Source organism: Pleurodeles waltl, chromosome 7 (assembly GCF_031143425.1).
Source record: "Pleurodeles waltl isolate 20211129_DDA chromosome 7, aPleWal1.hap1.20221129, whole genome shotgun sequence".
Taxonomy (NCBI): Eukaryota; Metazoa; Chordata; class Amphibia; order Caudata; family Salamandridae; genus Pleurodeles; species Pleurodeles waltl.
The window spans coordinates 432293093-432320119 of record NC_090446.1 but is presented as its reverse complement, the minus strand read 5'-3'; the positions used below and the strand labels follow the sequence as shown (position 1 = coordinate 432320119).

General features: G+C 49.2%; 1 protein-coding gene across 8 annotated transcripts in view; it reads right to left on the bottom strand.

The window, feature by feature from the left end:
* The window catches only part of EIF2S2 (eukaryotic translation initiation factor 2 subunit beta), a 327902-nt gene that overhangs the window by 235229 nt on the left and 65646 nt on the right, over nt 1–27027 (bottom strand). For 4 of the 8 annotated variants that reach the window (XM_069243957.1, XM_069243950.1, XM_069243954.1 and 1 more), the window contains exon 4: nt 8885–9041. In XM_069243957.1, the coding sequence (XP_069100058.1) occupies nt 8885–9041 (157 nt within the window). The remainder of the gene's footprint in view (nt 1–8884; nt 9042–27027) is intronic. The other 4 variants (XM_069243952.1, XM_069243953.1, XM_069243958.1 and 1 more) reach the window with 1 other exon arrangement.

The following is a 27027-nucleotide window of genomic DNA, read 5'->3' as shown; positions in this document are numbered from 1 at the left end:
CCTTTGGTACTGTCCCTGGTAGGTGGACGGTGTTGACTGAGGTACTGGGTTGTGTGGATTGACCCCGAAACCCCCCTCTAAAGGTTGTCTTGCGGAAGGTGTTGAAAGTGCCTCTGCTCTGCGGGGAGTAGAGCGCGCCCATGGCTTTTGCAGTGTCAGTGTCCTTTTTTAGCTTCTCAATTGCTGTGTCCACTTCAGGTCCGAACAATTGTTGCTCATTGTAGGAAGTTGGCTCTGTATGTGCTATTTCAAAGTAAGGAATAGCATGCACAGAGTCCAAGGGTTCCCCTTAGAGGTAAGATAGTGGCAAAAAGAGATAATACTAATGCTCTATTTTGTGGTAGTGTGGTCGAGCAGTAGGCTTATCCAAGGAGTAGTGTTAAGCATTTGTTGTACGTACACATAGACAATAAATGAGGTACACACACTCAGAGACAAATCCAGCCAATAGGTTTTTGTATAGAAAAATATCTTTTCTTAGTTTATTTTAAGAACCACAGGTTCAAATTCTACATGTAATATCTCATTCGAAAGGTATTGCAGGTAAGTACTTTAGGAACTTCAAATCATAAAAATTGCATGTATACTTTACCAGTTATTGACAAATAACTGTTTTAAAAGTGGACACTTAGTGCAATTTTCACAGTTCCTGGGGGAGGTAAGTTTTTGTTAGTTTTACCAGGTAAGTAAGACACTTACAGGGGTCAGTTCTTGGTCCAAGGTAGCCCACCGTTGGGGGTTCAGAGCAACCCCAAAGTCACCACACCAGCAGCTCAGGGCCGGTCAGGTGCAGAGTTCAAAGTGGTGCCCAAAACACATAGGCTAGAATGGAGAGAAGGGGGTGCCCCGGTTCCGGTCTGCTTGCAGGTAAGTACCCGCGTCTTCGGAGGGCAGACCAGGGGGGTTTTGTAGGGCACCGGGGGGGACACAAGCCCACACAGAAATTTCACCCTCAGCAGCGCGGGGGTGGCCGGGTGCAGTGTAGAAACAAGCGTCGGGTTTGTAATGGAAGTCAATGGGAGATCTAGGGATCTCTTCAGCGCTGCAGGCAGGCAAGGGGGGGGTTCCTCGGGGAAACCTCCACTCCTCAACCACTTGTTTCGCCCTCTTTTGTAGTTCTGTGGGTAGATGCTCAATGAGGTGTTGCATCTCATCCCAGTGGGCTCTGTCATATCGCGCTAGGAGCGCTTGAGAGTTTGCGATGCGCCACTGGTTTGCAGCCTGTACTGCGACCCTTTTACCGGCTGCATCGAACTTTCGGCTCTCCTTATCTGGGGGAGGTGCATCGCCCGATGTGTGGGAGTTTGCTCTCTTGCGAGCCGCCCCTACCACAACCGCATCTGGTGGCAGTTGTGAGGTGATGAAAGCTGGGTCTGTGGGAGGTGCTTTATATTTTTTTTCCACCCTCTGTGTTATTGCCCTATGTAAAGAAATGGCTCCCTGTTGCAGTTACCCCCCACTTTTTGCCTGATACTGATGCTGACTTGACTGAGAAGTGTGCTGGGACCCTGCTAACCAGGCCCCAGCACCAGTGTTCTTTCACCTAAAATGTACCATTGTTTCCACAATTGGCACACCCTGGCATCCAGATAAGTCCCTTGTAACTGGTACCTCTGGTACCAAGGGCCCTGATGCCAGGGAAGGTCTCTAAGGGCTGCAGCATGTATTATGCCACCCTAGAGACCCCTCACTCAGCACAGACACACTGCTTACAAGCCTGTGTGTGCTAGTGAGAACAAAATGAGTAAGTCGACATGGCACTCCCCTCAGGGTGCCATGCCAGCCTCTCACTGCCTATGCAGTATAGGTAAGACACCCCTCTAGCAGGCCTTACAGCCCCAAGGCAGGGTGCACTATACCATAGGTGAGGGTACCAGTGCATGAGCACTGTACCCCTACAGTGTCTAAGCAAAACCTTAGACATTGTAAGTGCAGGGTAGCCATAAGAGTATATGGTCTGGGAGTCTGTTTTACACGAACTCCACAGCACCATAATGGCTACACTGAAAACTGGGAAGTTTGGTATCAAACTTCTCAGCACAATAAATGCACACTGATGCCAGTGTACATTTTATTGTAAAATACACCACAGAGGGCACCTTAGAGGTGCCCCCTGAAACTTAACCGACTATCTGTGTAGGCTGACTGGTTCCAGCAGCCTGCCACACTAGAGACATGTTGCTGGCCCCATGGGGAGAGTGCCTTTGTCACTCTGAGGCCAGTAACAAAGCCTGCACTGGGTGGAGATGCTAACACCTCCCCCCAGGCAGGAGCTGTAATACCTGGCGGTGAGCCTCAAAGGCTCACCCCTTTGTCACAGCCCAGCAGGGCACTCCAGCTTAGTGGAGTTGCCCGCCCCCTCCGGCCACGGCCCCCACTTTTGGCGGCAAGGCTGGAGGGAACAAAGAAAGCAACAAGGAGGAGTCACTGGCCAGTCAGGACAGCCCCTAAGGTGTCCTGAGCTGAGGTGACTAACTTTTAGAAATCCTCCATCTTGCAGATGGAGGATTCCCCCAATAGGGTTAGGATTGTGACCCCCTCCCCTTGGGAGGAGGCACAAAGAGGGTGTACCCACCCTCAGGGCTAGTAGCCATTGGCTACTAACCCCCCAGACCTAAACACGCCCTTAAATTTAGTATTTAAGGGCTACCCTGAACCCTAGAAAATGAGATTCCTGCAACAACAAGAAGAAGGACTGCCCAGCTGAAAACCCCTGCAGAGGAAGACCAGAAGACTGCCTTGGCTCCAAAAACTCACCGGCCTGTCTCCTGCCTTCCAAAGAACTCTGCTCCAGCGACGCCTTCCAAAGGGACCCGCGACCTCTGAATCCTCTGAGGACTGCCCTGCTTCGACGACGACAAGAAACTCCCGAGGACAGCGGACCTGCTCCAAAAAGACTGCAACTTTGTTTTCAAGAAGCAGCTTTAAAGAACCCTGCAACTCCCCGCAAGAAGCGTGAGACTTGCAACACTGCACCCGGCGACCCCGACTCGGCTGGTGGAGAACCAACACCTCAGGGAGGACCCCCGGACTACTCTACGACTGTGAGTACCAAAACCTGTCCCCCCTGAGCCCCCACAGCGCCGCCTGCAGAGGGAATCCCGAGGCTTCCCCTGACCGCGACTCTCTGAAACCTAAGTCCCGACGCCTGGAAAAGACCCTGCACCCGCAGCCCCCAGGACCTGAAGGACCGAACTTTCACTGCAGAAGTGACCCCCAGGAGTCCCTCTCCCTTGTCCAAGTGGAGGTTTCCCCGAGGAAGCCCCCCCCTTGCCTGCCTGCAGCGCTAAAGAGATCCCTTGATCTCTCAGACTAACATTGAAAACCCGACGCTTGTTTCTACACTGCACCCGGCCGCCCCCGCGCTGCTGAGGGTGAAATTTCTGTGTGGGCTTGTGTCCCCCCCCGGTGCTCTACAAAACCCCCCTGGTCTGGCCTCCGAAGACGCGGGTACTTACCTGCAAGCAGACCGGAACCGGGGCACCCCCGTCTCTCCATTATAGCCTATGCGTTTTGGGCACCACTTTGAACTCTGCACCTGACCGGCCCTGAGCTGCTGGTGTGGTAACTTTGGGGTTGCTCTGAACCCCCAACGGTGGGCTACCTTGGACCAAGAACTGAACCCTGTAAGTGTCTTACTTACCTGGTAAAACTAACAAAAACTTACCTCCCCCAGGAACTGTGAAAATTGCACTAAGTGTCCACTTTTTAAATAGCTATTTGTGAATAACTTGAAAAGTATACATGCAATTGAAATGATTTAAAGTTCCTAATGTACTTACCTGCAATACCTTTCAAACAAGATATTACATGTTAAATTTGAACCTGTGGTTCTTAAAATAAACTAAGAAAAGATATTTTTCTATAACAAAACCTATTGGCTGGATTTGTCTCTGAGTGAGAGTACCTCATTTATTGTCTATGTGTATGTACAACAAATGCTTAACACTACTCCTTGGATAAGCCTACTTCTCGACCACACTACCACAAAATAGAGCATTAGTATTATCTATTTTTACCACTATTTTACCTCTAAGGGGAACCCTTGGACTCTGTGCATGCTATTCCTTACTTTGAAATAGCACATACAGAGCCAACTTCCTACACCCTACTTTTGACAGGCTCTTTGAATATGTCCTTTGCGTGCCTTAGCATTCCTGGGAGCATAGGCAGGCTTTGGTAGGTGCTATGTGTGGAAGAGAGGGTGTTGAAGAGGAAGTCATCTTCGACAGGCTCCGAGTGTAGAGACACGTTGTGGAACTCTGCTGCTCTAGCCACCACTTGTGAATATGCTGTGCTGTCTTCTGGTGGTGAGGGCTTTGTAGGATACGCCTCAGGACTGTTGTCCGACACTGGGGCGTCGTATAAGTCCCAAGCATCTTGGTCCTGGTCACCTTGGCTTAAGGTGGTGTGAGCCGGTGAATGTGACGGAGTCTGTGCCGGTGAAATGTGAGCCACAGGTGGAGGAGAGGGTGGCGGAGTTACCTTCCTCACCAGTTTTGTTTGTGGTTTTTGTTCTTGTTGGAATTCCAGTCTCCTCTTCCTCCTAATAGGGGGAAGGGTGCTTATTTTCCCTGTTCCACTCTGTATAAAAATCCTTTTTTGAGTGTGGTCCACCTCGGTGGATTGTAATTCCTCCTCGAATCTATGCTTTCGCATTTGAGAGGACAGTGATTGTTCCTCTGAATAGGAACCGGTAGTTGGCTCGGTTGCGGGTCGTTTTGGCACCGAAACCATGTCCACGCTCTTTTTCGGCTCCGAGGTGACTTTCCTCTTTTTCGGAGTCGAACCCTGTAAGGAAATGCCTAATTGGCATGGTTGCCCCCTGACTTTTTGCCTTTGCTGATGCTATGTTTACAATTGAAAGTGTGCTGAGGCCTGCTAACCAGGCCCCAGCACCAGTGTTCTTTCCCTAACCTGTACTTTTGTATCCACAATTGGCAGACCCTGGCATCCAGATAAGTCCCTTGTAACTGGTACTTCTAGTACAAAGGGCCCTGATGCCAGGGAAGGTCTCTAAGGGCTGCAGCATGTCTTATGCCACCCTGGAGACCTCTCACTCAGCACAGACACCCTGCTTGCCAGCTTGTGTGTGCTAGTGAGAACAAAACGAGTAAGTCGACATGGCACTCCCCTCAGGGTGCCATGCCAGCCTCTCACTGCCTATGCAAGTATAGGTCAGTCACCCCTCTAGCAGGCCTTACAGCCCTAAGGCAGGGTGCACTATACAATAGGTGAGGGTACCAGTGCATGAGCATGGTACCCCTACAGTGTCTAAACAAAACCTTAGACATTGTAAGTGCAGGGTAGCCATAAGAGTATATGGTCTGGGAGTTTGTCAAACACGAACTCCGCAGCACCATAATGGCTACACTGAAAACTGGGAAGTTTGGTATCAAACTTCTCAGCACAATAAATGCACACTGATGCCAGTGTACATTTTATTGCAAAATACACCCCAGAGGGCACCTTAGAGGTGCCCCCTGAAACTTAACCGACTGTCTGTGTAGGCTGACTAGTTCCAGCAGCCTGCCACACTAGAGACATGTTGCTGGCCCCATGGGGAGAGTGCCTTTGTCACTCTGAGGCCAGTAACAAAGCCTGCACTGGGTGGAGATGCTAACACCTCCCCCAGGCAGGAGCTGTAACACCTGGCTGTGAGCCTCAAAGGCTCACCCCTTTGTCACAGCCCAGCAGGGCACTCCAGCTTAGTGGAGTTGCCCGCCCCCTCCGGCCACGGCCCCCACTTTTGGCGGCAAGGCTGGAGGGAACAAAGAAAGCAACAAGGAGGAGTCACTGGCCAGTCAGGACAGCCCCTAAGGTGTCCTGAGCTGAGGTGACTAACTTTTAGAAATCCTCCATCTTGCAGATGGAGGATCCCCCCAATAGGGTTAGGATTGTGACCCCCTCCCCTTGGAGGAGGCACAAAGAGGGTGTACCCACCCTCAGGGCTAGTAGCCATTGGCTACTAACCCCCCAGACCTAAACACGCCCTTAAATTTAGTATTTAAGGGCTACCCTGAACCCTAGAAAATTAGATTCCTGCAACTACAAGAAGAAGGACTGCCTAGCTGAAAACCCCTGCAGCGGAAGACCAGAAGACGACAACTGCCTTGGCTCCAGAAACTCACCGGCCTGTCTCCTGCCTTCCAAAGATCCTGCTCCAGCGACGCCTTCCAAAGGGACCAGCGACCTCGACATCCTCTGAGGACTGCCCCTGCTTCGAAAAGACAAGAAACTCCCGAGGACAGCGGACCTGCTCCAAGAAAGGCTGCAACTTTGTTTCCAGCAGCCTTGAAAGAACCCTGCAAGCTCCCCGCAAGAAGCGTGAGACTTGCAACACTGCACCCGGCGACCCCGACTCGGCTGGTGGAGATCCAACACCTCAGGAGGGACCCCAGGACTACTCTGATACTGTGAGTACAAAAACCGCCCTCCGGGCTAGTAGCCATTGGCTGCTAACCCCCCAGACCTAAACACACCGCTAAATTCAGTATTTAGGGGCTCCCCAGATCCTAGGAACTCAGATTCCTGCAACCTAAGAAGAGGACTGCTGAACTGAAAAACCCTGCAGAGAAGACGGAGACACCAACTGCTTTGGCCCCAGCTCTACCGGCCTGTCTCCCCAATTCTAAAGACACTGCTCCAGCGATGCTTTCCACAGCGACCAGCGACCAGCGACCTCTGAAGCCTCAGAGGTCTGCCCTGCATCTAGAAGGACCAAGAACTCCTGAGGACAGCGGCTCTGTTCAACCAAGACTGCAACTTTGCAACAAAGAAGCAACTTTGAAACACGCGTTTCCCGCCGGAAGCGTGAGACATGGCACTCTGCACCCGACGCGACTTGTGGAGAACAATCACTCCAGGGAGGACTCCCCGGCGACTGCGAGACTGTGAGTAGCCAGGGTTGACCCCCCTGAGCCCCCACAGCGATGTCTGCAGAGGGAATCCCGAGGCTCTCCCTGACCGCGACTGCCTGCTTCTAAGAACCAGACGCCTGGTAGGGACACTGCACCCGCAGCCCCCAGGACCTGAAGGATCCGACCTCCACTGCAGGAGTGACCCCCCAGGTGGCCCTCTCCCTTGCCCGGGTGGTGGCTATCCCGAGGAGCCCCCCCCCGCCTGCAAAGCTAAAGAGACCCCTTGGTCTCACATTGATTTCTATTACAAATCAGACGCTTGTTTGCACACTGCACCCGGCCGCCCCCATGCCGCTGAGGGTGTACTTTCTGTGCTGACTTGTGTCCCCCCCGGTGCCCTACAAAACCCCCCTGGTCTGCCCTCCGAAGACGCGGGTACTTACCTGCTGGCAGACTGGAACCGGGGCACCCCCTTCTCCATTGAAGCCTGTGTGTTTTGGGCACCACTTTGACCTCTGCACCTGACCGGCCCTGCGCTGCTGGTGTGGTAACTTTGGGGTTGCTCTGAACCCCCAACGGTGGGCTACCTTGGACCTAAACTTGAACCCCGTAGGTGGTTTACTTACTTGCAAAAAACAAACAAACTCTTACTCCCCCTAGGAACTGTTGAAAATTGCACTGTGTCTAGTTTTAAAATAGCTATATGCGATTTATGTGAAAACTGTATATGCTATTTTGCTAATTCAAAGTTCCTAAACTACCTACAATACCTTTCATTTGAAGTATTACATGTAAATCTTGAACCTGTGGTTCTTAAAATAAACTAAGAAAATGTATTTTTCTATACAAAAACCTATTGGCCTGGAATTGTCTCAGTGTGTGTTCCTCATATATTGCTTGTGTGTGTACAACAAATGCTTAACACTACTCCTTTGATAAGCCTACTGCTCGACCACACTACCACAAAATAGAGCATTAGTATTATCTCTTTTTGCCACTATCTTACCTCTAAGGGGAACCCTTGGACTCTCTGCATACTATTCCTTACTTTGAAATAGTGCATACAGAGCCAACTTCCTACAATGGCAATAAGTGGACACTGCAAAAATCAACAGTTCCTGGGGGAGGTAAGGTAAGTAAAGCACTTACAAGTTCAGTCTCCTGGGCATAGGCAGCCCACTGTTGGGGGTTCAAGTCAACCCCTGTAGGAAGTTGGCTCTGTATGCACTATTTCAAAGTAAGGAATAGTATGCACAGAGTCCAAGGGTTCCCCTTAGAGGTAAGATAGTGGCAAAAAGAGATAAATCTAATGCTCTATTTTGTGGTAGTGTGGTCGAGCAGTAGGCTTATCAAAGGAGTAGTGTTAAGCATTTGTTGTACATACACAAGCAATAAATGAGGAACACACACAGACAATTCCAGGCCAATAGGTTTTTGTATAGAAAAATATATTTTCTTAGTTTAAGAACCACAGGTTCAAGATTTACATGTAATACGTCAAATGAAAGGTATTGCAGGTAGGTACTTTAGGAACTTTGAATTAGTAAAATAGCATATACACTTTTCACATAAATCACATACAGCTATTTTTAAACTAGACAGTGCAATTTTCAACAGTTCCTAGGGGGAGTAAGAGTTTGTTAGTTTTTGCAGGTAAGTAAACCACCTACGGGGTTCAAGTTTGGGTCCAAGGTAGCCCACAGTTGGGGGTTCAGAGCAACCCCAAATTTACCACACCAGCAGCTCAGGGCTGGTCAGGTGCAGAGGTCAAAGTGGTGCCCAAAACGCATAGGCTTCAATGGAGAAGGGGGTGCCCCGGTTCCAGTCTGCCAGCAGGTAAGTACCCGCATCTTCAGAGGGCAGACCAGGGGGGTTTTGTAGGGCACCAGGGGGACACATGCCATCAAACATTAGTTTCACATTAAACAACATTAAGAGTTAATAAAGTTGTACTAAATTTATTACAAACGATTGTAGACAGTTTTGGGGGAGGGGGTAGAAGTGTGAGCAGGCAAGTCACATACCTTCGTCATTTTCCACCATATCATCCTCTTCAGGGAATTTGACATTCTTCTTTTTTTTCTTCTTGCCAAGCATAAAATCAAGGTCATCCTCTGTTTCAACAGGGGGCTCTGGCTCTTCAATCTCAATCTTTAGCTCCTGTAATAAAATGTTATCAAACTGTAGTTTACTCTATCAGGCTTACCAGTTGTGCAACATATCAATGCATAATCCATAGCTAACTACTGCTAGTGTTCTTTGGCATTCAGAGAGCACACAATCTGCCAGCCATACGACACCACAACACATATGGTGGTGCATGGGTGGCTTTGCAAACGTTTTCTTCCAATTGCTGACTTGAATTTGAATACGTTTTTGCAGAGGTGCTGTCAAAAGAACTTATTTTTGACAGATTAGTAAGTAAGGCTCAGTGGTTTGTTTGTACTTGTCATTTCTTTATTAAGAAAGACAAAATATAAACAATGTGCAATACAATAAAATATCAGCGTCACAACATATATGAACATGTCGCTTTCAAAATTTGGGAGGGATGGGGAGGAAAACAGCAGATATAATCACCAACCAAATTAAATATTAGCTTAATATGAGGAAGTGTTCCAAAATGTATCTGATCAGTAACAGCGAATAGGCAACTATCTACAATAGAGAAAAAGAGCACCTTTAACACATAACATCCCCACATATGAGAAGGGGGGCAGTTTATAGACATCAATGAGTGCCCTAGCAATGAGTCAAACTCAAACATTACTGAACTCAATGAAGGGGATAGGGCCTCACTGAGGACTACTAGGGCCTTAGTGCAGTCTGTTGAAGAACTTACTCATATCCCTACAAATTGTGAGAATCTTTCATTAAATGTGCATATCAGTGTAGGAAGTTTGCCTGGTGGTGGAGGGTACATAAGGTTCTTACAACAACTCCAGGTATCCCCTATCAGTGAAGTGTAGGCAGTGTCTAGAAGCCAGGCTCTCTAGAGGTAGCTGTGGATGAGCAGCCAAAGCTCATCTAGGAGACATGCAAAGCTCATGCAGTACCACTATAGTCACACAGCACTTATACACATGAAAGAAAACACGCAGTGTTGCAAAAAATAAAGGTACTTTATTTTATTGACAAAATTACCAAACAGTACTAGAGAGGCAACCCTCCAATAGGAGGTAACACACTAGTAATCAGAAATAGGCATTGAAAACAGTGCAAATAGCAATAGACAATAGTGACCCTAGAGCAGTGGTCTACAAACATTTTAATGCCGTGCCCCCCCCCCTTAAAAATCATTGCCCCCCCCCCTCAGAATTTCACAATTATTTGATAAAGATGGTAATGTTTAAATATGTCTAGACCTATTTAAACATTGCAGTCAAGTACCTTTTAAAAAATGCAATAGCATGCTTCTGCTTAAAACAAAGCCCTGTTATCTGTATAATGCTTCTTTTGGCCAGAGCCTGCCCCCCCCCCCCCCCCGAGATCCCTTGAGGCCCCCCTCCCAGTTTGAAGACCTCTGCCCGAGAGGAAGCCCAAACCTTATACAAACAAAAAATGAAATGCGAATGTAGGACACCCCCCCCCCCCCCCCCAAACCTAGGTAAGTGGAGTGTGTAGAGGGGACTAGGAAACCCCAAAGGTAATTACCACAGCCTTCGCAGCTGCAAAGGATGGGGTGCATGAGGGTATTGTCTAGCATGGGGTGGCAAGGACTTACCACAACTAAAGTAAGACAGCTGGTAGAGAGGACCGAGGGGACAACTCCGGACCACCACCCATGATGCAGGATCCACGCCACTCAGCATGAGGGGAGACCCACGCAGCCAGTCGTCACTGCAGCCAGGTACCTGCAGAGGCAGGGGAGTGACGCCTTCACTCCAAGGGAGGTTCCTCCTTGTGCAGGCTGAAGAGTCGCAGTCTTCAGATTATGTATGGCCGGGGAAATGTTGCAAAGCTGGCAGGAGCCGGTAAAACAAAGTTGCAGAAGAGTCTTCTTCCAAGTTTGCTGCGATGTCAGTACCTGGAGGGCCCAGACGGACCTAACCCAGAGGAAGACCCTAAATAGCCCAAAGAGTGGGCTTGGTTACCTAACTAAGTAACTACCTATCAGAGGGTGCCTTTGACGTCACCTGTCTGGCCACTCAGACTTCCCTGCCAACCTCTGAATCAAGATGGCAGAACCCAGAGACCCACTGGAGGAGCTCAGAGTACCACTCCCGGGGTGGTGATGAACAGGAGAGTGCTGGCTCCCCTTTCAATTGTCAAGTTTTTTTTTGCCAGAGCAGGAACTGGGGGTCCCTGAACCGGTGTGGACTGGTTTATGCACGGAGGGCACCAAATGTGCCCTTCAAAACAAAACCAGTGGCTGGGGGAGGCTACCCCTCCCAAGCCATTCACACCCATTTACAAGCGGAGAGAGTGTTACCTCCCTCTTCCAAAGGAAACTCTTTGTTCTGCCTTCCTGAGCTTGATCAGAGTAAGCAGCAGGAGGGCAGAAAGCTGTCTGAGGGGTGGCAGCAGCTTGGGATGCCTGAACAAACCCTGTAAGACTGGTGATAGCAATGCTGTAGGTTCTCTAAGGAGCACCCAGAGTGCCCTGAATACTTCAGGGCTCGAAAAATCATAAAAATTTTACTAAACCTGCAGGTCGAGTAACTTAAATACTCTACTTGACCTAACAGTAACGTACTTGACCTGTAAATGGGTCTCAAATTGTGTGATTCAAGGCTAATAGTTTACAGTCGCCGTTTTCTTAATTCTCACATATGATTGGACCTTCAAATGTGTGAGCTCAGCATATCTGCAGTATAAAAAACCTTGTTTGATTAAGTATACTAAAATTTGCTGCATGCATCACAAGAATCTAGCCCACATAACTAGGACTTCTTTCAGTTTAATAACATTGCCATCAGGGCAGGAGTGTTTCTCAGTTTGTTTAAGCACTCAATTTTAATAAATATATTACTAAACCCTTATGTGGTAACTGTCACATCTACACAAAGTAACTTTCCAAGAAATGGACAAAAACCTCTCCACTAACTTGCAGCTTTACTGATAAAACTAGATCGTGTATCAACAATCTGTGTAAATTGGGTTTTAGAAAACACATCCTTTGCACATCAACATGTAAAGTATTCTGATTTGTTTTCAGTCCATTAAAGCATGTTTTCACACAAATATAAAAAAGGGCTTTCACAATGTAGGAAGTTGGCTCTGTATGTGCTATTTCAAAGTAAGGAATAGCATGCACAGAGTCCAAGGGTTCCCCTTAGAGGTAAAATAGTGGTAAAAAGAGATAATACTAATGCTCTATTTTGTGGTAGTGTGGTCGAGCAGTAGGCTTATCCAAGGAGTAGTGTTAAGCATTTGTTGTACATACACAGACAATAAATGAGGTACACACACTCAGAGACAAATCCAGCCAATAGGTTTTGTTATAGAAAAATATCTTTTCTTAGTTTATTTTAAGAACCACAGGTTCAAATTCTACATGTAATATCTCATTCGAAAGGTATTGCAGGTAAGTACTTTAGGAACTTCAAATCATCAAAATTGCATGTATACTTTTCAAGTTATTGACAAACAGCTGTTTTAAAAGTGGACACTTAGTGCAATTTTCACAGTTCCTAGGGGAGGTAAGTATTTGTTAGGTTAACCAGGTAAGTAGGACACTTACAGGGCTTAGTTCTTGGTCCAAAGTAGCCCACCGTTGGGGGTTCAGAGCAACCCCAAAGTTACCACGCCAGCAGCTCAGGTCCGGTCAGGTGCAGAGTTCAAAGTGGTGCCCAAAACACATAGGCTTCAATGGAGAAGGGGGTGCCCCGGTTCCAGTCTGCCAGCAGGTAAGTACCCGCGTCTTCGGAGGGCAGACCAGGGGGGTTTTGTAGGGCACCGGGGGGGGACACAAGCCCACACAGAAATTTCACCCTCAGCAGCGCGGGGGCGGCCGGGTGCAGTGTAGAAACAAGCGTCGGGTTTGCAATGTTAGTCTATGAGAGATCAACGGATCTCTTCAGCGCTGCAGGCAGGCAAGGGGGGGCTTCCTCGGGGAAACCTCCACTTGGGCAAGGGAGAGGGACTCCTGGGGGTCACTTCTCCAGTGAAAGTCCGGTCCTTCAGGTCCTGGGGGCTGCGGGTGCAGGGTCTTTTCCAGGCGTCGGGACTTAGGTTTCAGAGAGTCGCGGTCAGGGGAAGCCTCGGGATTCCCTCTGCAGGCGGCGCTGTGGGGGCTCAGGTTTTGGTACTCACAGTCGGAGAGTAGTCCGGGGGTCCCTCCTGAGGTGTTGGTTCTCCACCAGCCGAGTCGGGGTCGCCGGGTGCAGTGTTGCAAGTCTCACGCTTCTTGCGGGGAGATTGCAGGGTTCTTTAAAGCTGCTCCTTTGGATAAAGTTGCAGTCTTTTTGGAGCAGGTCCGCTGTCCTCGGGAGTTTCTTGTCTTTTCGAAGCAGGGGCAGTCCTCAGAGGACGTCGAGGTCGCTGGTCCCTTTGGAAGGCGTCGCTGGAGCAGGATCTTTGGAAGGCAGGAGACAGGCCGGTGAGTTTCTGGAGCCAAGGCAGTTGTCGTCTTCTGGTCTTCCTCTGCAGGGGTTTTCAGCTAGGCAGTCCTTCTTGTAGTTGCAGGAATCTAATTTTCTAGGGTTCAGGGTAGCCCTTAAATACTAAATTTAAGGGCGTGTTTAGGTCTGGGGGGTTAGTAGCCAATGGCTACTAGCCCTGAGGGTGGGTACACCCTCTTTGTGCCTCCTCCCAAGGGGAGGGGGTCACAATCCTAACCCTATTGGGGGAATCCTCCATCTGCAAGATGGAGGATTTCTAAAAGTTAGAGTCACTTCAGCTCAGGACACCTTAGGGGCTGTCCTGACTGGCCAGTGACTCCTCCTTGTTGCTTTCTTTGTTCCCTCCAGCCTTGCCGCCAAAAGTGGGGGCCGTGGCCGGAGGGGGCGGGCAACTCCACTAAGCTGGAGTGCCCTGCTGGGCTGTGACAAAGGGGTGAGCCTTTGAGGCTCACCGCCAGGTGTCACAGCTCCTGCCTGGGGGAGGTGTTAGCATCTCCACCCAGTGCAGGCTTTGTTACTGGCCTCAGAGTGACAAAGGCACTCTCCCCATGGGGCCAGCAACATGTCTCTGGTGTGGCAGGCTGCTGGAACTAGTCAGCCTACACAGATAGTCGGTTAAGTTTCAGGGGGCACCTCTAAGGTGCCCTCTGGGGTGTATTTTGCAATAAAATGTACACTGGCATCAGTGTGCATTTATTGTGCTGAGAAGTTTGATACCAAACTTCCCAGTTTTCAGTGTAGCCATTATGGTGCTGTGGAGTTCGTGTTTGACAGACTCCCAGACCATATACTCTTATGGCTACCCTGCACTTACAATGTCTAAGGTTTTGTTTAGACACTGTAGGGGTACCATGCTCATGCACTGGTACCCTCACCTATGGTATAGTGCACCCTGCCTTAGGGCTGTAAGGCCTGCTAGAGGGGTGGCTTACCTATACTGCATAGGCAGTGAGAGGCTGGCATGGCACCCTGAGGGGAGTGCCATGTCGACTTACTCGTTTTGTCCTCACTAGCACACACAAGCTGGCAAGCAGTGCGTCTGTGCTGAGTGAGAGGTCTCCAGGGTGGCATAAGACATGCTGCAGCTCTTAGAGACCTTCCTTGGCATCAGGGCCCTTGGTACCAGAAGTACCAGTTACAAGGGACTTATCTGGATGCCAGGGTCTGCCAATTGTGGATACAAAAGTACAGGTTAGGGAAAGAACACTGGTGCTGGGGCCTGGTTAGCAGGCCTCAGTACACTTTCAATTGTAAACATAGCATCAGCAAAGGCAAAAAGTCAGGGGGCAACCATGCCAAGGAGGCATTTCCTTACACACAACTACTGAAATATATTTTGAAATGTTTGCACAGTTGACTCAGTCATTTAAATGGTGTGTGTAAGGAAATGCCTCCTTGGCATGGTTGCCCCCTGACTTTTTGCCTTTGCTGATGCTATGTTTACAATTGAAAGTGTGCTGAGGCCTGCTAACCAGGCCCCAGCACCAGTGTTCTTTCCCTAACCTGTACTTTTGTATCCACAATTGGCAGACCCTGGCATCCAGATAAGTCCCTTGTAACTGGTACTTCTAGTACCAAGGGCCCTGATGCCAAGGAAGGTCTCTAAGGGCTGCAGCATGTCTTATGCCACCCTGGAGACCTCTCACTCAGCACAGACACCCTGCTTGCCAGCTTGTGTGTGCTAGTGAAGACAAAACGAGTAAGTCGACATGGCACTCCCCTCAGGGTGCCATGCCAGCCTCTCACTGCCTATGCAGTATAGGTAAGACACCCCTCTAGCAGGCCTTACAGCCCTAAGGCAGGGTGCACTATACCATAGGTGAGGGTACCAGTGCATGAGCATGGTACCCCTACAGTGTCTAAACAAAACCTTAGACATTGTAAGTGCAGGGTAGCCATAAGAGTATATGGTCTGGGAGTTTGTCAAACACGAACTCCACAGCACCATAATGGCTACACTGAAAACTGGGAAGTTTGGTATCAAACTTCTCAGCACAATAAATGCACACTGATGCCAGTGTACATTTTATTGTAAAATACACCCCAGAGGGCACCTTAGAGGTGCCCCCTGAAACTTAACCGACTATCTGTGTAGGCTGACTAGTTTTAGCAGCCTGCCACAAACCGAGACATGTTGCTGGCCCCATGGGGAGAGTGCCTTTGTCACTCTGAGGCCAGTAACAAAGCCTGCACTGGGTGGAGATGCTAACACCTCTCCCAGGCAGGAATTGTCACACCTGGCGGTGAGCCTCAAAGGCTCACCTCCTTTGTGCCAACCCAGCAGGACACTCCAGCTAGTGGAGTTGCCCGCCCCCTCCGGCCAGGCCCCACTTTTGGCGGCAAGGCCGGAGAAAATAATGAGAAAAACAAGGAGGAGTCACTGGCCAGTCAGGACAGCCCCTAAGGTGTCCTGAGCTGAGGTGACTCTAACTTTTAGAGATCCTCCATCTTGCAGATGGAGGATTCCCCCAATAGGGTTAGGATTGTGACCCCCTCCCCTTGGGAGGAGGCACAAAGAGGGTGTACCCACCCTCAGGGCTAGTAGCCATTGGCTACTAACCCCCCAGACCTAAACACGCCCTTAAATTTAGTATTTAAGGGCTACCCTGAACCCTAGAAAGTTAGATTCCTGCAACTACAAGAAGAAGGACTGCCTAGCTGAAAACCCCTGCAGCGGAAGACCAGAAGACGACAACTGCCTTGGCTCCAGAAACTCACCGGCCTGTCTCCTGCCTTCCAAAGATCCTGCTCCAGCGACGCCTTCCAAAGGGACCAGCGACCTCGACATCCTCTGAGGACTGCCCCTGCTTCGAAAAGACAAGAAACTCCCGAGGACAGCGGACCTGCTCCAAGAAAAGCTGCAACTTTGTTTCCAGCAGCTTTAAAGAACCCTGCAAGCTCCCCGCAAGAAGCGTGAGACTTGCAACACTGCACCCGGCGACCCCGACTCGGCTGGTGGCGATCCAACACCTCAGGAGGGACCCCAGGACTACTCTGATACTGTGAGTACCAAAACCTGTCCCCCCTGAGCCCCCACAGCGCCGCCTGCAGAGGGAATCCCGAGGCTTCCCCTGACCGCGACTCTTTGAACCTAAAGTCCCGACGCCTGGGAGAGACCCTGCACCCGCAGCCCCCAGGACCTGAAGGACCGGACTTTCACTGGAGAAGTGACCCCCAGGAGTCCCTCTCCCTTGCCCAAGTGGAGGTTTCCCCGAGGAATCCCCCCCTTGCCTGCCTGCAGCGCTGAAGAGATCCCGAGATCTCTCATAGACTAACATTGAAAACCCGACGCTTGTTTCTACACTGCACCCGGCCGCCCCCGCGCTGCTGAGGGTGAAATTTCTGTGTGGACTTGTGTCCCCCCCGGTGCCCTACAAAACCCCCCTGGTCTGCCCTCCGAAGACGCGGGTACTTACCTGCAAGCAGACCGGAACCGGGGCACCCCCTTCTCTCCATTCTAGCCTATGTGTTTTGGGCACCACTTTGAACTCTGCACCTGACCGGCCCTGAGCTGCTGGTGTGGTGACTTTGGGGTTGCTCTGAACCCCCAACGGTGGGCTACCTTGGACCAAGAACTGAACCCTGTAAGTGTCTTACTTACCTGGTAAAACTAACAAAAACTTACCTCCCCCAGGAACTGTGAAAATTGCACTAAGTGTCCACTTTTAAAACAGCTATTTGTCAATAACTTGTAAAGTATACATGCAATTTTTATGATTTGAAGTTCCTAAAGTACTTACCTGCAATACCTTTCGAATGAGATATTACATGTAGAATTTGAACCTGTGGTTCTTAAAATAAACTAAGAAAAGATATTTTTCTATATAAAAACCTATTGGCTGGATTTGTCTCTGAGTGTGTGTACCTCATTTATTGTCTTGTGTATGTACAACAAATGCTTAACACTACTCCTTGGATAAGCCTACTGCTCGACCACACTACCACAAAATAGAGCATTAGTATTGTCTATTTTTACCACTATTTTACCTCTAAGGGGAACCCTTGGACTCTGTGCATGCTATTCCTTACTTTGAAATAGCACATACAGAGCCAACTTCCTACATTGGTGGATCAGCGGTGGGGTACAAGACTTTGCATTTGCTGGACTACTCAGCCAATACCTGATCACACGACAAATTCCAAAATTGTCATTAGAAATTGATTTTTGCAATTTGAAAAGTTTTCTAAATTCTTAAAAGTCCTGCTAGGGCCTTGTGTTAGATCCTGTTTAGCATTTCTTTTAGAGTTTAAAAAGTTGTAAAAGTTTGAATTAGATTCTAGAACCAGTTGTAGATTCTTAAAAAGTATTCCAACTTTTAGAAGCAAAATGTCTAGCACAGATGTGACTGTGGTGGAACTCGACACCACACCTTACCTCCATCTTAAGATGAGGGAGCTAAGGTCACTCTGTAAAATAAAGAAAATAACAATGGGCCCCAAACCTACCAAAATACAGCTCCAGGAGCTTTTGGCAGAGTTTGAAAAGGCCAACCCCTCTGAGGGTGGCAACTCAGAGGAAGAGGATAGTGACTTGGAGGAAAATTCCCCCCTACCAGTCCTATCTAGGGAGAACAGGGTCCCTCAAACCCCGACTCCTAAAATAATAGTCAGAGATGCTGGTTCCCTCACAGGAGAGACCAACACCTCTGAAATCACTGAGGATAGCCCCAGTGAAGAGGACATCCAGTTAGCCAGGATGGCCAAAAGATTGGCTTTGGAAAGACAGATCCTAGCCATAGAGAGGGAAAGACAAGAGATGGGCCTAGGACCCATCAATGGTGGCAGCAACATAAATAGGGTCAGAGATTCTCCTGACATGTTGAAAATCCCCAAAGGGATTGTAACTAAATATGAAGATGGTGATGACATCACCAAATGGTTCACAGCTTTTGAGAGGGCTTGTGTAACCAGAAAAGTGAACAGATCTCACTGGGGTGCTCTCCTTTGGGAAATGTTCACAGGAAAGTGTAGGGATAGACTCCTCACACTCTCTGGACAAGATGCAGAATCTTATGACCTCATGAAGGGTACCCTGATTGAGGGCTTTGGATTCTCCACTGAGGAGTACAGGATTAGGTTCAGGGGGGCTCAAAAATCCTCGAGCCAGACCTGGGTTGACTTTGTTGACTACTCAGTGAAAACACTAGATGGTTGGATTCAAGGCAGTGGTGTAAATAATTATGATGGGCTGTACAATTTATTTGTGAAAGAACACCTATTGAGTAATTGTTTCAATGATAAACTGCATCAGCATCTGGTAGACCTAGGACCAATTTCTCCCCAAGAATTGGGAAAGAAGGCGGACCATTGGGTCAAGACAAGGGTGTCCAAGACTTCAACAGGGGGTGACCAAAAGAAAGGGGTCACAAAGACTCCCCAGGGGAAGGGTGATGAGACAACCAAAACTAAAAATAGTAAAGAGTCTTCTACAGGCCCCCAAAAACCTGCACAGGAGGGTGGGCCCAGAGCCTCTTCACAAAACAATGGGTACAAGGGTAAAAACTTTGATCCCAAAAAGGCCTGGTGTCATAGCTGTAAACAGCATGGACACCAAACTGGAGACAAGGCCTGTCCCAAGAAAGGTTCCACTCCAAACTCCCATCCAGGTAACACTGGTATGGCTAGTCTCCAAGTGGGATCAACAGTGTGCCCAGAGCAAATCAGGGTCCACACTGAAGCTACTCTAGTTTCTGAGGGTGGGGTGGATTTAGCCACACTAGCTGTCTGGCCGCCTAACATGCAAAAATACAGACAGCAACTCTTAATTAATGGGACTAGAATAGAGGGCCTGAGGGATACAGGTGCCAGTGTCACCATGGTGACAGAGAAACTGGTTTCCCCTGGCCAATACCTGACTGGAAAAACTTACACAGTCACCAACGCTGACAATCAGAGAAAAGTACATCCCATGGCAATGGTTACTTTAGAATGGGGAGGGGTCAATGGCCTGAAACAGGTGGTGGTCTCCTCAAATATCCCAGTGGACTGTCTGCTTGGAAATGACCTGGAGTCCTCAGCATGGGCTGAGGTAGAACTAAAAACCCATGCAGCAATGCTGGGTATCCCTGAACTAGTGTGTGTGAAAACAAGAGCACAGTGCAAGGCACCGGGTGAACAAGTAGAGCTGGAGTCTGGAAGAATGGCCCAGCCTACCAAGAGAACAGGAAAGTCAGCTGGGAAACCAACTGCAACACAGCAAAAGAAAGGGAACCTCTCTTCTCAGGAAGAAGTTCTGCCCTCTGAGGGAACTGAGCATTTGGAGCTTGAACCTTATCAGGTTGAGCTCTTAGGCCCAGGGGGACCCTCAAGGGAGGAGCTGTGTAAGGGACAAGAAACCTGCCCCTCTCTTGAAGGCCTTAGGCAGCAAGCTGCTGAAGAGTCCAAAGGCAAGAAAAATGGAACGCATAGGGTCTATTGGGAAGATGGACTCCTGTACACTGAGGCCAGAGACCCCAAACCTGGTGCCACTAGGAGAGTGGTAGTGCCTCAGCTGTTCAGGAAGTTCATCCTAACATTGGCCCATGACATTCCCCTTGCTGGACATTTGGGACAAACCAAGACGTGGGAGAGGTTAGTCAACCACTTCTACTGGCCCAATATGTCCAACATGGTTAAGGAGTTTTGCCTCTCCTGCCCCACCTGTCAAGCCAGTGGTAAGACAGGTGGGCATCCAAAGGCCCCCCTCATTCCACTTCCAGTGGTGGGGGTTCCCTTTGAAAGAGTGGGTGTGGACATAGTTGGTCCACTAGAACCTCCCACAGCCTCAGGAAATATGTATATCCTGGTAGTAGTGGATCATGCTACCAGGTATCCTGAAGCTATTCCCCTTAGGTCGACTACTGCCCCTGCAGTAGCCAAGGCCCTCATTGGTATCTTTACCAGAGTGGGTTTTCCTAAGGAGGTGGTGTCTGACAGAGGTACCAACTTCATGTCAGCATACCTAAAGCACATGTGGAATGAGTGTGGAGTGACTTATAAATTCACTACACCATACCATCCACAAACTAATGGCTTGGTTGAGAGATTCAACAAGACATTAAAAGGCATGATCATGGGGCTCCCAGAAAAGCTCAAAAGGAGATGGGATGTCCTCTTGCCATGTCTGCTTTTCGCTTACAGGGAGGTGCCACAGAAGGGAGTAGGATTCTCACCCTTTGAACTTCTGTTTGGTCATCCTGTAAGGGGACCACTTGCTCTTGTTAAAGAAGGCTGGGAGAGACCTCTCCATGAGCCAAAACAAGACATAGTGGACTATGTACTTGGCCTTCGCTCTAGAATGGCAGAGTACATGGAAAAGGCAACCAAAAACCTTGAGGCCAGCCAACAGCTCCAGAAGTTTTGGTATGACCAAAAGGCTGCACTGGTTGAGTTCCAACCAGGGCAGAAAGTCTGGGTTCTGGAGCCTGTGGCTCCCAGGGCACTCCAGGACAAATGGAGTGGCCCTTACCCAGTACTGGAGAGGAAGAGTCAGGTCACCTACTTGGTGGACCTGGGCACAAGCAGGAGCCCCAAGAGGGTGATCCATGTAAACCGCCTTAAGCTCTTCCACGACAGGGCTGATGTCAATCTGTTGATGGTAACAGATGAGGATCAGGAGGCAGAGAGTGAACCTCTCCCTGATCTTTTGTCATCAGACCCAAAAGATGGTACAGTAGATGGAGTGATCTACTCAGACACCCTCTCTGGCCAACAGCAAGCTGATTGTAGGAGAGTCCTACAACAGTTTCCTGAACTCTTCTCCTTAACCCCTGGTCAGACACACCTGTGTACCCATGATGTGGACACAGGAGACAGCATGCCTGTCAAGAACAAAATCTTTAGACAATCTGACCATGTTAAAGAAAGCATCAAGATGGAAGTCCACAAGATGCTGGAATTGGGAGTAATTGAGCGCTCTGACAGCCCCTGGGCTAGCCCAGTGGTCTTAGTCCCCAAACCTCACACCAAAGATGGAAAGAAAGAGATGAGGTTTTGTGTGGACTACAGAGGGCTCAATTCTGTCACCAAGACAGACGCCCATCCAATTCCAAGAGCTGATGAGCTCATTGATAAATTAGGTGCTGCCAAATTTCTAAGTACCTTTGACTTGACAGCAGGGTACTGGCAAATAAAAATGGCACCTGGAGCAAAAGAGAAAACAGCATTCTCCACACCTGATGGGCATTATCAGTTTACTGTTATGCCCTTTGGTTTAAAGAATGCCCCTGCCACCTTCCAAAGGTTGGTGAATCAAGTCCTTGCTGGCTTGGAGTCCTTTAGCACAGCTTATCTTGATGAGATTGCTGTCTTTAGCTCCACCTGGCAGGATCACCTGGTCCACCTGAAGAAGGTTTTGAAGGCTCTGCAATCTGCAGGCCTCTCTATCAAGGCATCCAAATGACAGATAGGGCAGGGAACTGTGGTTTACTTGGGACACCTTGTAGGTGGAGGCCAAGTTCAGCCACTCCAACCCAAGATCCAGACTATTCTGGACGGGGTAGCTCCAAAAACCCAGACTCAAGTCAGGGCATTCCTTGGCTTGACTGGGTATTACAGGAGGTTTGTGAAGGGATATGGATCCATTGTGACAGCCCTCACTGAACTCACCTCCAAGAAAATGCCCAAGAAAGTGAACTGGACTGTGGAATGCCAACAGGCCTTTGACACCCTGAAACAAGCAATGTGCTCAGCACCAGTTCTCAAAGCTCCAGATTATTCTAAGCAGTTCATTGTGCAGACTGATGCCTCTGAACATGGGATAGGGGCAGTTTTGTCCCAAACAAATGATGATGGCCTTGACCAGCCTGTTGCTTTCATTAGCAGGAGGTTACTCCCCAGGGAGCAGCGTTGGAGTGCCATTGAGAGGGAGGCCTTTGCTGTGGTTTGGTCCCTGAAGAAGCTGAGACCATACCTCTTTGGGACTCACTTCCTAGTTCAAACTGACCACAGACCTCTCAAATGGCTGATGCAAATGAAAGGTGAAAATCCTAAACTGTTGAGGTGGTCCATCTCCCTACAGGGAATGGACTTTATAGTGGAACACAGACCTGGGACTGCCCATGCCAATGCAGATGGCCTTTCCAGGTTCTTCCACTTAGAAAATGAAGACTCTCTTGGGAAAGGTTAGTCTCATCCTCTTTCGTTTGGGGGGGGGGTTGTGTAAGGAAATGCCTCCTTGGCATGGTTGCCCCCTGACTTTTTGCCTTTGCTGATGCTATGTTTACAATTGAAAGTGTGCTGAGGCCTGCTAACCAGGCCCCAGCACCAGTGTTCTTTCCCTAACCTGTACTTTTGTATCCACAATTGGCAGACCCTGGCATCCAGATAAGTCCCTTGTAACTGGTACTTCTAGTACCAAGGGCCCTGATGCCAAGGAAGGTCTCTAAGGGCTGCAGCATGTCTTATGCCACCCTGGAGACCTCTCACTCAGCACAGACACCCTGCTTGCCAGCTTGTGTGTGCTAGTGAAGACAAAACGAGTAAGTCGACATGGCACTCCCCTCAGGGTGCCATGCCAGCCTCTCACTGCCTATGCAGTATAGGTAAGACACCCCTCTAGCAGGCCTTACAGCCCTAAGGCAGGGTGCACTATACCATAGGTGAGGGTACCAGTGCATGAGCATGGTACCCCTACAGTGTCTAAACAAAACCTTAGACATTGTAAGTGCAGGGTAGCCATAAGAGTATATGGTCTGGGAGTTTGTCAAACACGAACTCCACAGCACCATAATGGCTACACTGAAAACTGGGAAGTTTGGTATCAAACTTCTCAGCACAATAAATGCACACTGATGCCAGTGTACATTTTATTGTAAAATACACCCCAGAGGGCACCTTAGAGGTGCCCCCTGAAACTTAACCGACTGTCTGTGTAGGCTGACTAGTTTTAGCAGCCTGCCACAAACCGAGACATGTTGCTGGCCCCATGGGGAGAGTGCCTTTGTCACTCTGAGGCCAGTAACAAAGCCTGCACTGGGTGGAGATGCTAACACCTCTCCCAGGCAGGAATTGTCACACCTGGCGGTGAGCCTCAAAGGCTCACCTCCTTTGTGCCAACCCAGCAGGACACTCCAGCTAGTGGAGTTGCCCGCCCCCTCCGGCCAGGCCCCACTTTTGGCGGCAAGGCCGGAGAAAATAATGAGAAAAACAAGGAGGAGTCACTGGCCAGTCAGGACAGCCCCTAAGGTGTCCTGAGCTGAGGTGACTAACTTTTAGAGATCCTCCATCTTGCAGATGGAGGATTCCCCCAATAGGGTTAGGATTGTGACCCCCTCCCCTTGGGAGGAGGCACAAAGAGGGTGTACCCACCCTCAGGGCTAGTAGCCATTGGCTACTAACCCCCCAGACCTAAACACGCCCTTAAATTTAGTATTTAAGGGCTACCCTGAACCCTAGAAAGTTAGATTCCTGCAACTACAAGAAGAAGGACTGCCTAGCTGAAAACCCCTGCAGCGGAAGACCAGAAGACGACAACTGCCTTGGCTCCAGAAACTCACCGGCCTGTCTCCTGCCTTCCAAAGATCCTGCTCCAGCGACGCCTTCCAAAGGGACCAGCGACCTCGACATCCTCTGAGGACTGCCCCTGCTTCGAAAAGCCAAGAAACTCCCGAGGACAGCGGACCTGCTCCAAGAAAAGCTGCAACTTTGTTTCCAGCAGCTTTAAAGAACCCTGCAAGCTCCCCGCAAGAAGCGTGAGACTTGCAACACTGCACCCGGCGACCCCGACTCGGCTGGTGGCGATCCAACACCTCAGGAGGGACCCCAGGACTACTCTGATACTGTGAGTACCAAAACCTGTCCCCCCTGAGCCCCCACAGCGCCGCCTGCAGAGGGAATCCCGAGGCTTCCCCTGACCGCGACTCTTTGAACCTAAAGTCCCGACGCCTGGGAGAGACCCTGCACCCGCAGCCCCCAGGACCTGAAGGACCGGACTTTCACTTAAGAAGTGACCCCCAGGAGTCCCTCTCCCTTGCCCAAGTGGAGGTTTCCCCGAGGAATCCCCCCCTTGCCTGCCTGCAGCGCTGAAGAGATCCCGAGATCTCTCATAGACTAACATTGAAAACCCGACGCTTGTTTCTACACTGCACCCGGCCGCCCCCGCGCTGCTGAGGGTGAAATTTCTGTGTGGACTTGTGTCCCCCCCGGTGCCCTACAAAACCCCCCTGGTCTGCCCTCCGAAGACGCGGGTACTTACCTGCAAGCAGACCGGAACCGGGGCACCCCCTTCTCTCCATTCTAGCCTATGTGTTTTGGGCACCACTTTGAACTCTGCACCTGACCGGCCCTGAGCTGCTGGTGTGGTGACTTTGGGGTTGCTCTGAACCCCCAACGGTGGGCTACCTTGGACCAAGAACTGAACCCTGTAAGTGTCTTACTTACCTGGTAAAACTAACAAAAACTTACCTCCCCCAGGAACTGTGAAAATTGCACTAAGTGTCCACTTTTAAAACAGCTATTTGTCAATAACTTGTAAAGTATACATGCAATTTTTATGATTTGAAGTTCCTAAAGTACTTACCTGCAATACCTTTCGAATGAGATATTACATGTAGAATTTGAACCTGTGGTTCTTAAAATAAACTAAGAAAAGATATTTTTCTATATAAAAACCTATTGGCTGGATTTGTCTCTGAGTGTGTGTACCTCATTTATTGTCTTGTGTATGTACAACAAATGCTTAACACTACTCCTTGGATAAGCCTACTGCTCGACCACACTACCACAAAATAGAGCATTAGTATTGTCTATTTTTACCACTATTTTACCTCTAAGGGGAACCCTTGGACTCTGTGCATGCTATTCCTTACTTTGAAATAGCACATACAGAGCCAACTTCCTACAGTGTGTGTTAGGAAAAACCTGACACCCTATATCCGTTTATTTTACATTCTAAGCAGGTCACACAGCTCACCTTATAAAGTCCTGGAACTCTGCAGTCAGAAGGAAAATTTATTGTAAGAAAAACTGACTTTTGACCTCTGTCTGTGAACAAAGAACAAATGTGACATACAAGAACACTATTTAAAGGCATATTTTATTGCCCCTCCACTTTTCAACTGAACAGAACGCCTGTTCAGTGTCAACTTGCCAGAAGTGACGATTAAGTATTAAAAATAGCTCAACCTGATCAAATAAAACTAGCCAATGTGAGTGGTAGAGTGGATTTTTCGAGCCCAGATACTTCCAATACTACGAACAGTATTGTGGCATGATTCCAACATGTTTGATACCAAACATGCCCAGATTCGGAGTTACCATTATGTAGCTGGACATAGGTAGTGTCCTATGTCCAGTAAACGCATAAAATGGCATCCCCGCACTCACGAAGTCCAGGAAAATGGAACTGGAGTTCACAGGGCACCTCTACTAGTGCAAGGGTTCCCTCACACACAGATACCTGCTTCCTGCCCTCTGGGCTGAGAGGGCTTACCATAGGACTGACTTGCAGTGACCTTGAGTGAAAACGGGTACATGCACCCGTTTCAAGCAGACTTCAATCGCAGGCCTGCAAAGTACTTTGCCTGAGCTGCCTATGCGTGGGAGAATAACTGTTGCGGCCAGTAGGGATCCCCTGGTACCCCCATGCACTCGGTACCATAAACTAGGGGCTTACAAAGGGGCACCAGTATGCCAACTGTGGGCATAAAAAGTTAACAGCAATCAAATTTAGAGGACAGAGCACAGTCACCGGAACCTGGTTAGCAGGATCCTAGTGAACACAGTCAAACACTGACAAACAGGCAAAAAGTGGGGTTAACCAAACTAGAAAGACACTTTCCTTCATTCAGCAATGCAGCCCTGGAGCCAGAGAAGAGTTCCTGGAGGATGCAGTCGACGTTCCACACCACACGGCAGATTGCAGTCGGTTAGTGGTGTGGAAAAACCACCAACAAGCCTTGGCACCACCTCTGGATCCACCTCTGTAATCATCGCCCACGGTCCAAGTCCAAGAGGCCCACGGGTCCTATGAAGGTTCCCCAACGAGTCTAAGTACACCATGGGCTGACCCTTGCCGGATTCTGCCTTAAAGCCCACACCCTCAATCTGAAGATTCCCCCGGACGCAACCTGCCTGGGCCTTAGGAGCTGGACTGTTGGTGTCCCTACATACCCTAGAATCTGTACTAACCTGAGCAGCGGTTAGCATTCTTCTTCCAGCCTCCTGGCCCGAGCCTACAACCTTTTTCCAAGACGGATCTTGCCCATCAAATTACATTGGGCAGTCAATGCTGTGTTGGCACTCTGCCCCAGCCACCTCTGTGCCACTGAGGGTATACGTTTTGTGCTGCTTTGTGGATCCCAACCCCTGTACTTGTCTCAAGTCCAGGAGATCGACCCTAACCTAGCTTTGCTCACCTCTAAGCAGAGCTTCTGCGCTTGCCCTTCGTCTCCATTGGTTAACATTGGACACCAGGCTCAGAATTTGACCTCTGCTTCCTGCTGCCCCTGTGGTACTGTGGGTGCACAATTGGTAATGATTTGAACCTTGCCTGGTGTTGACCGAAAACCCCTTAGACTGAATTTTTAAGTTGTGTACTTAGCTGCAAACCTTCATTATTGTTATCCTCCAATATGTAATGTAGGAAGATGGTTCTGTATATACTATTTCAAAGTAAGAAATAATGT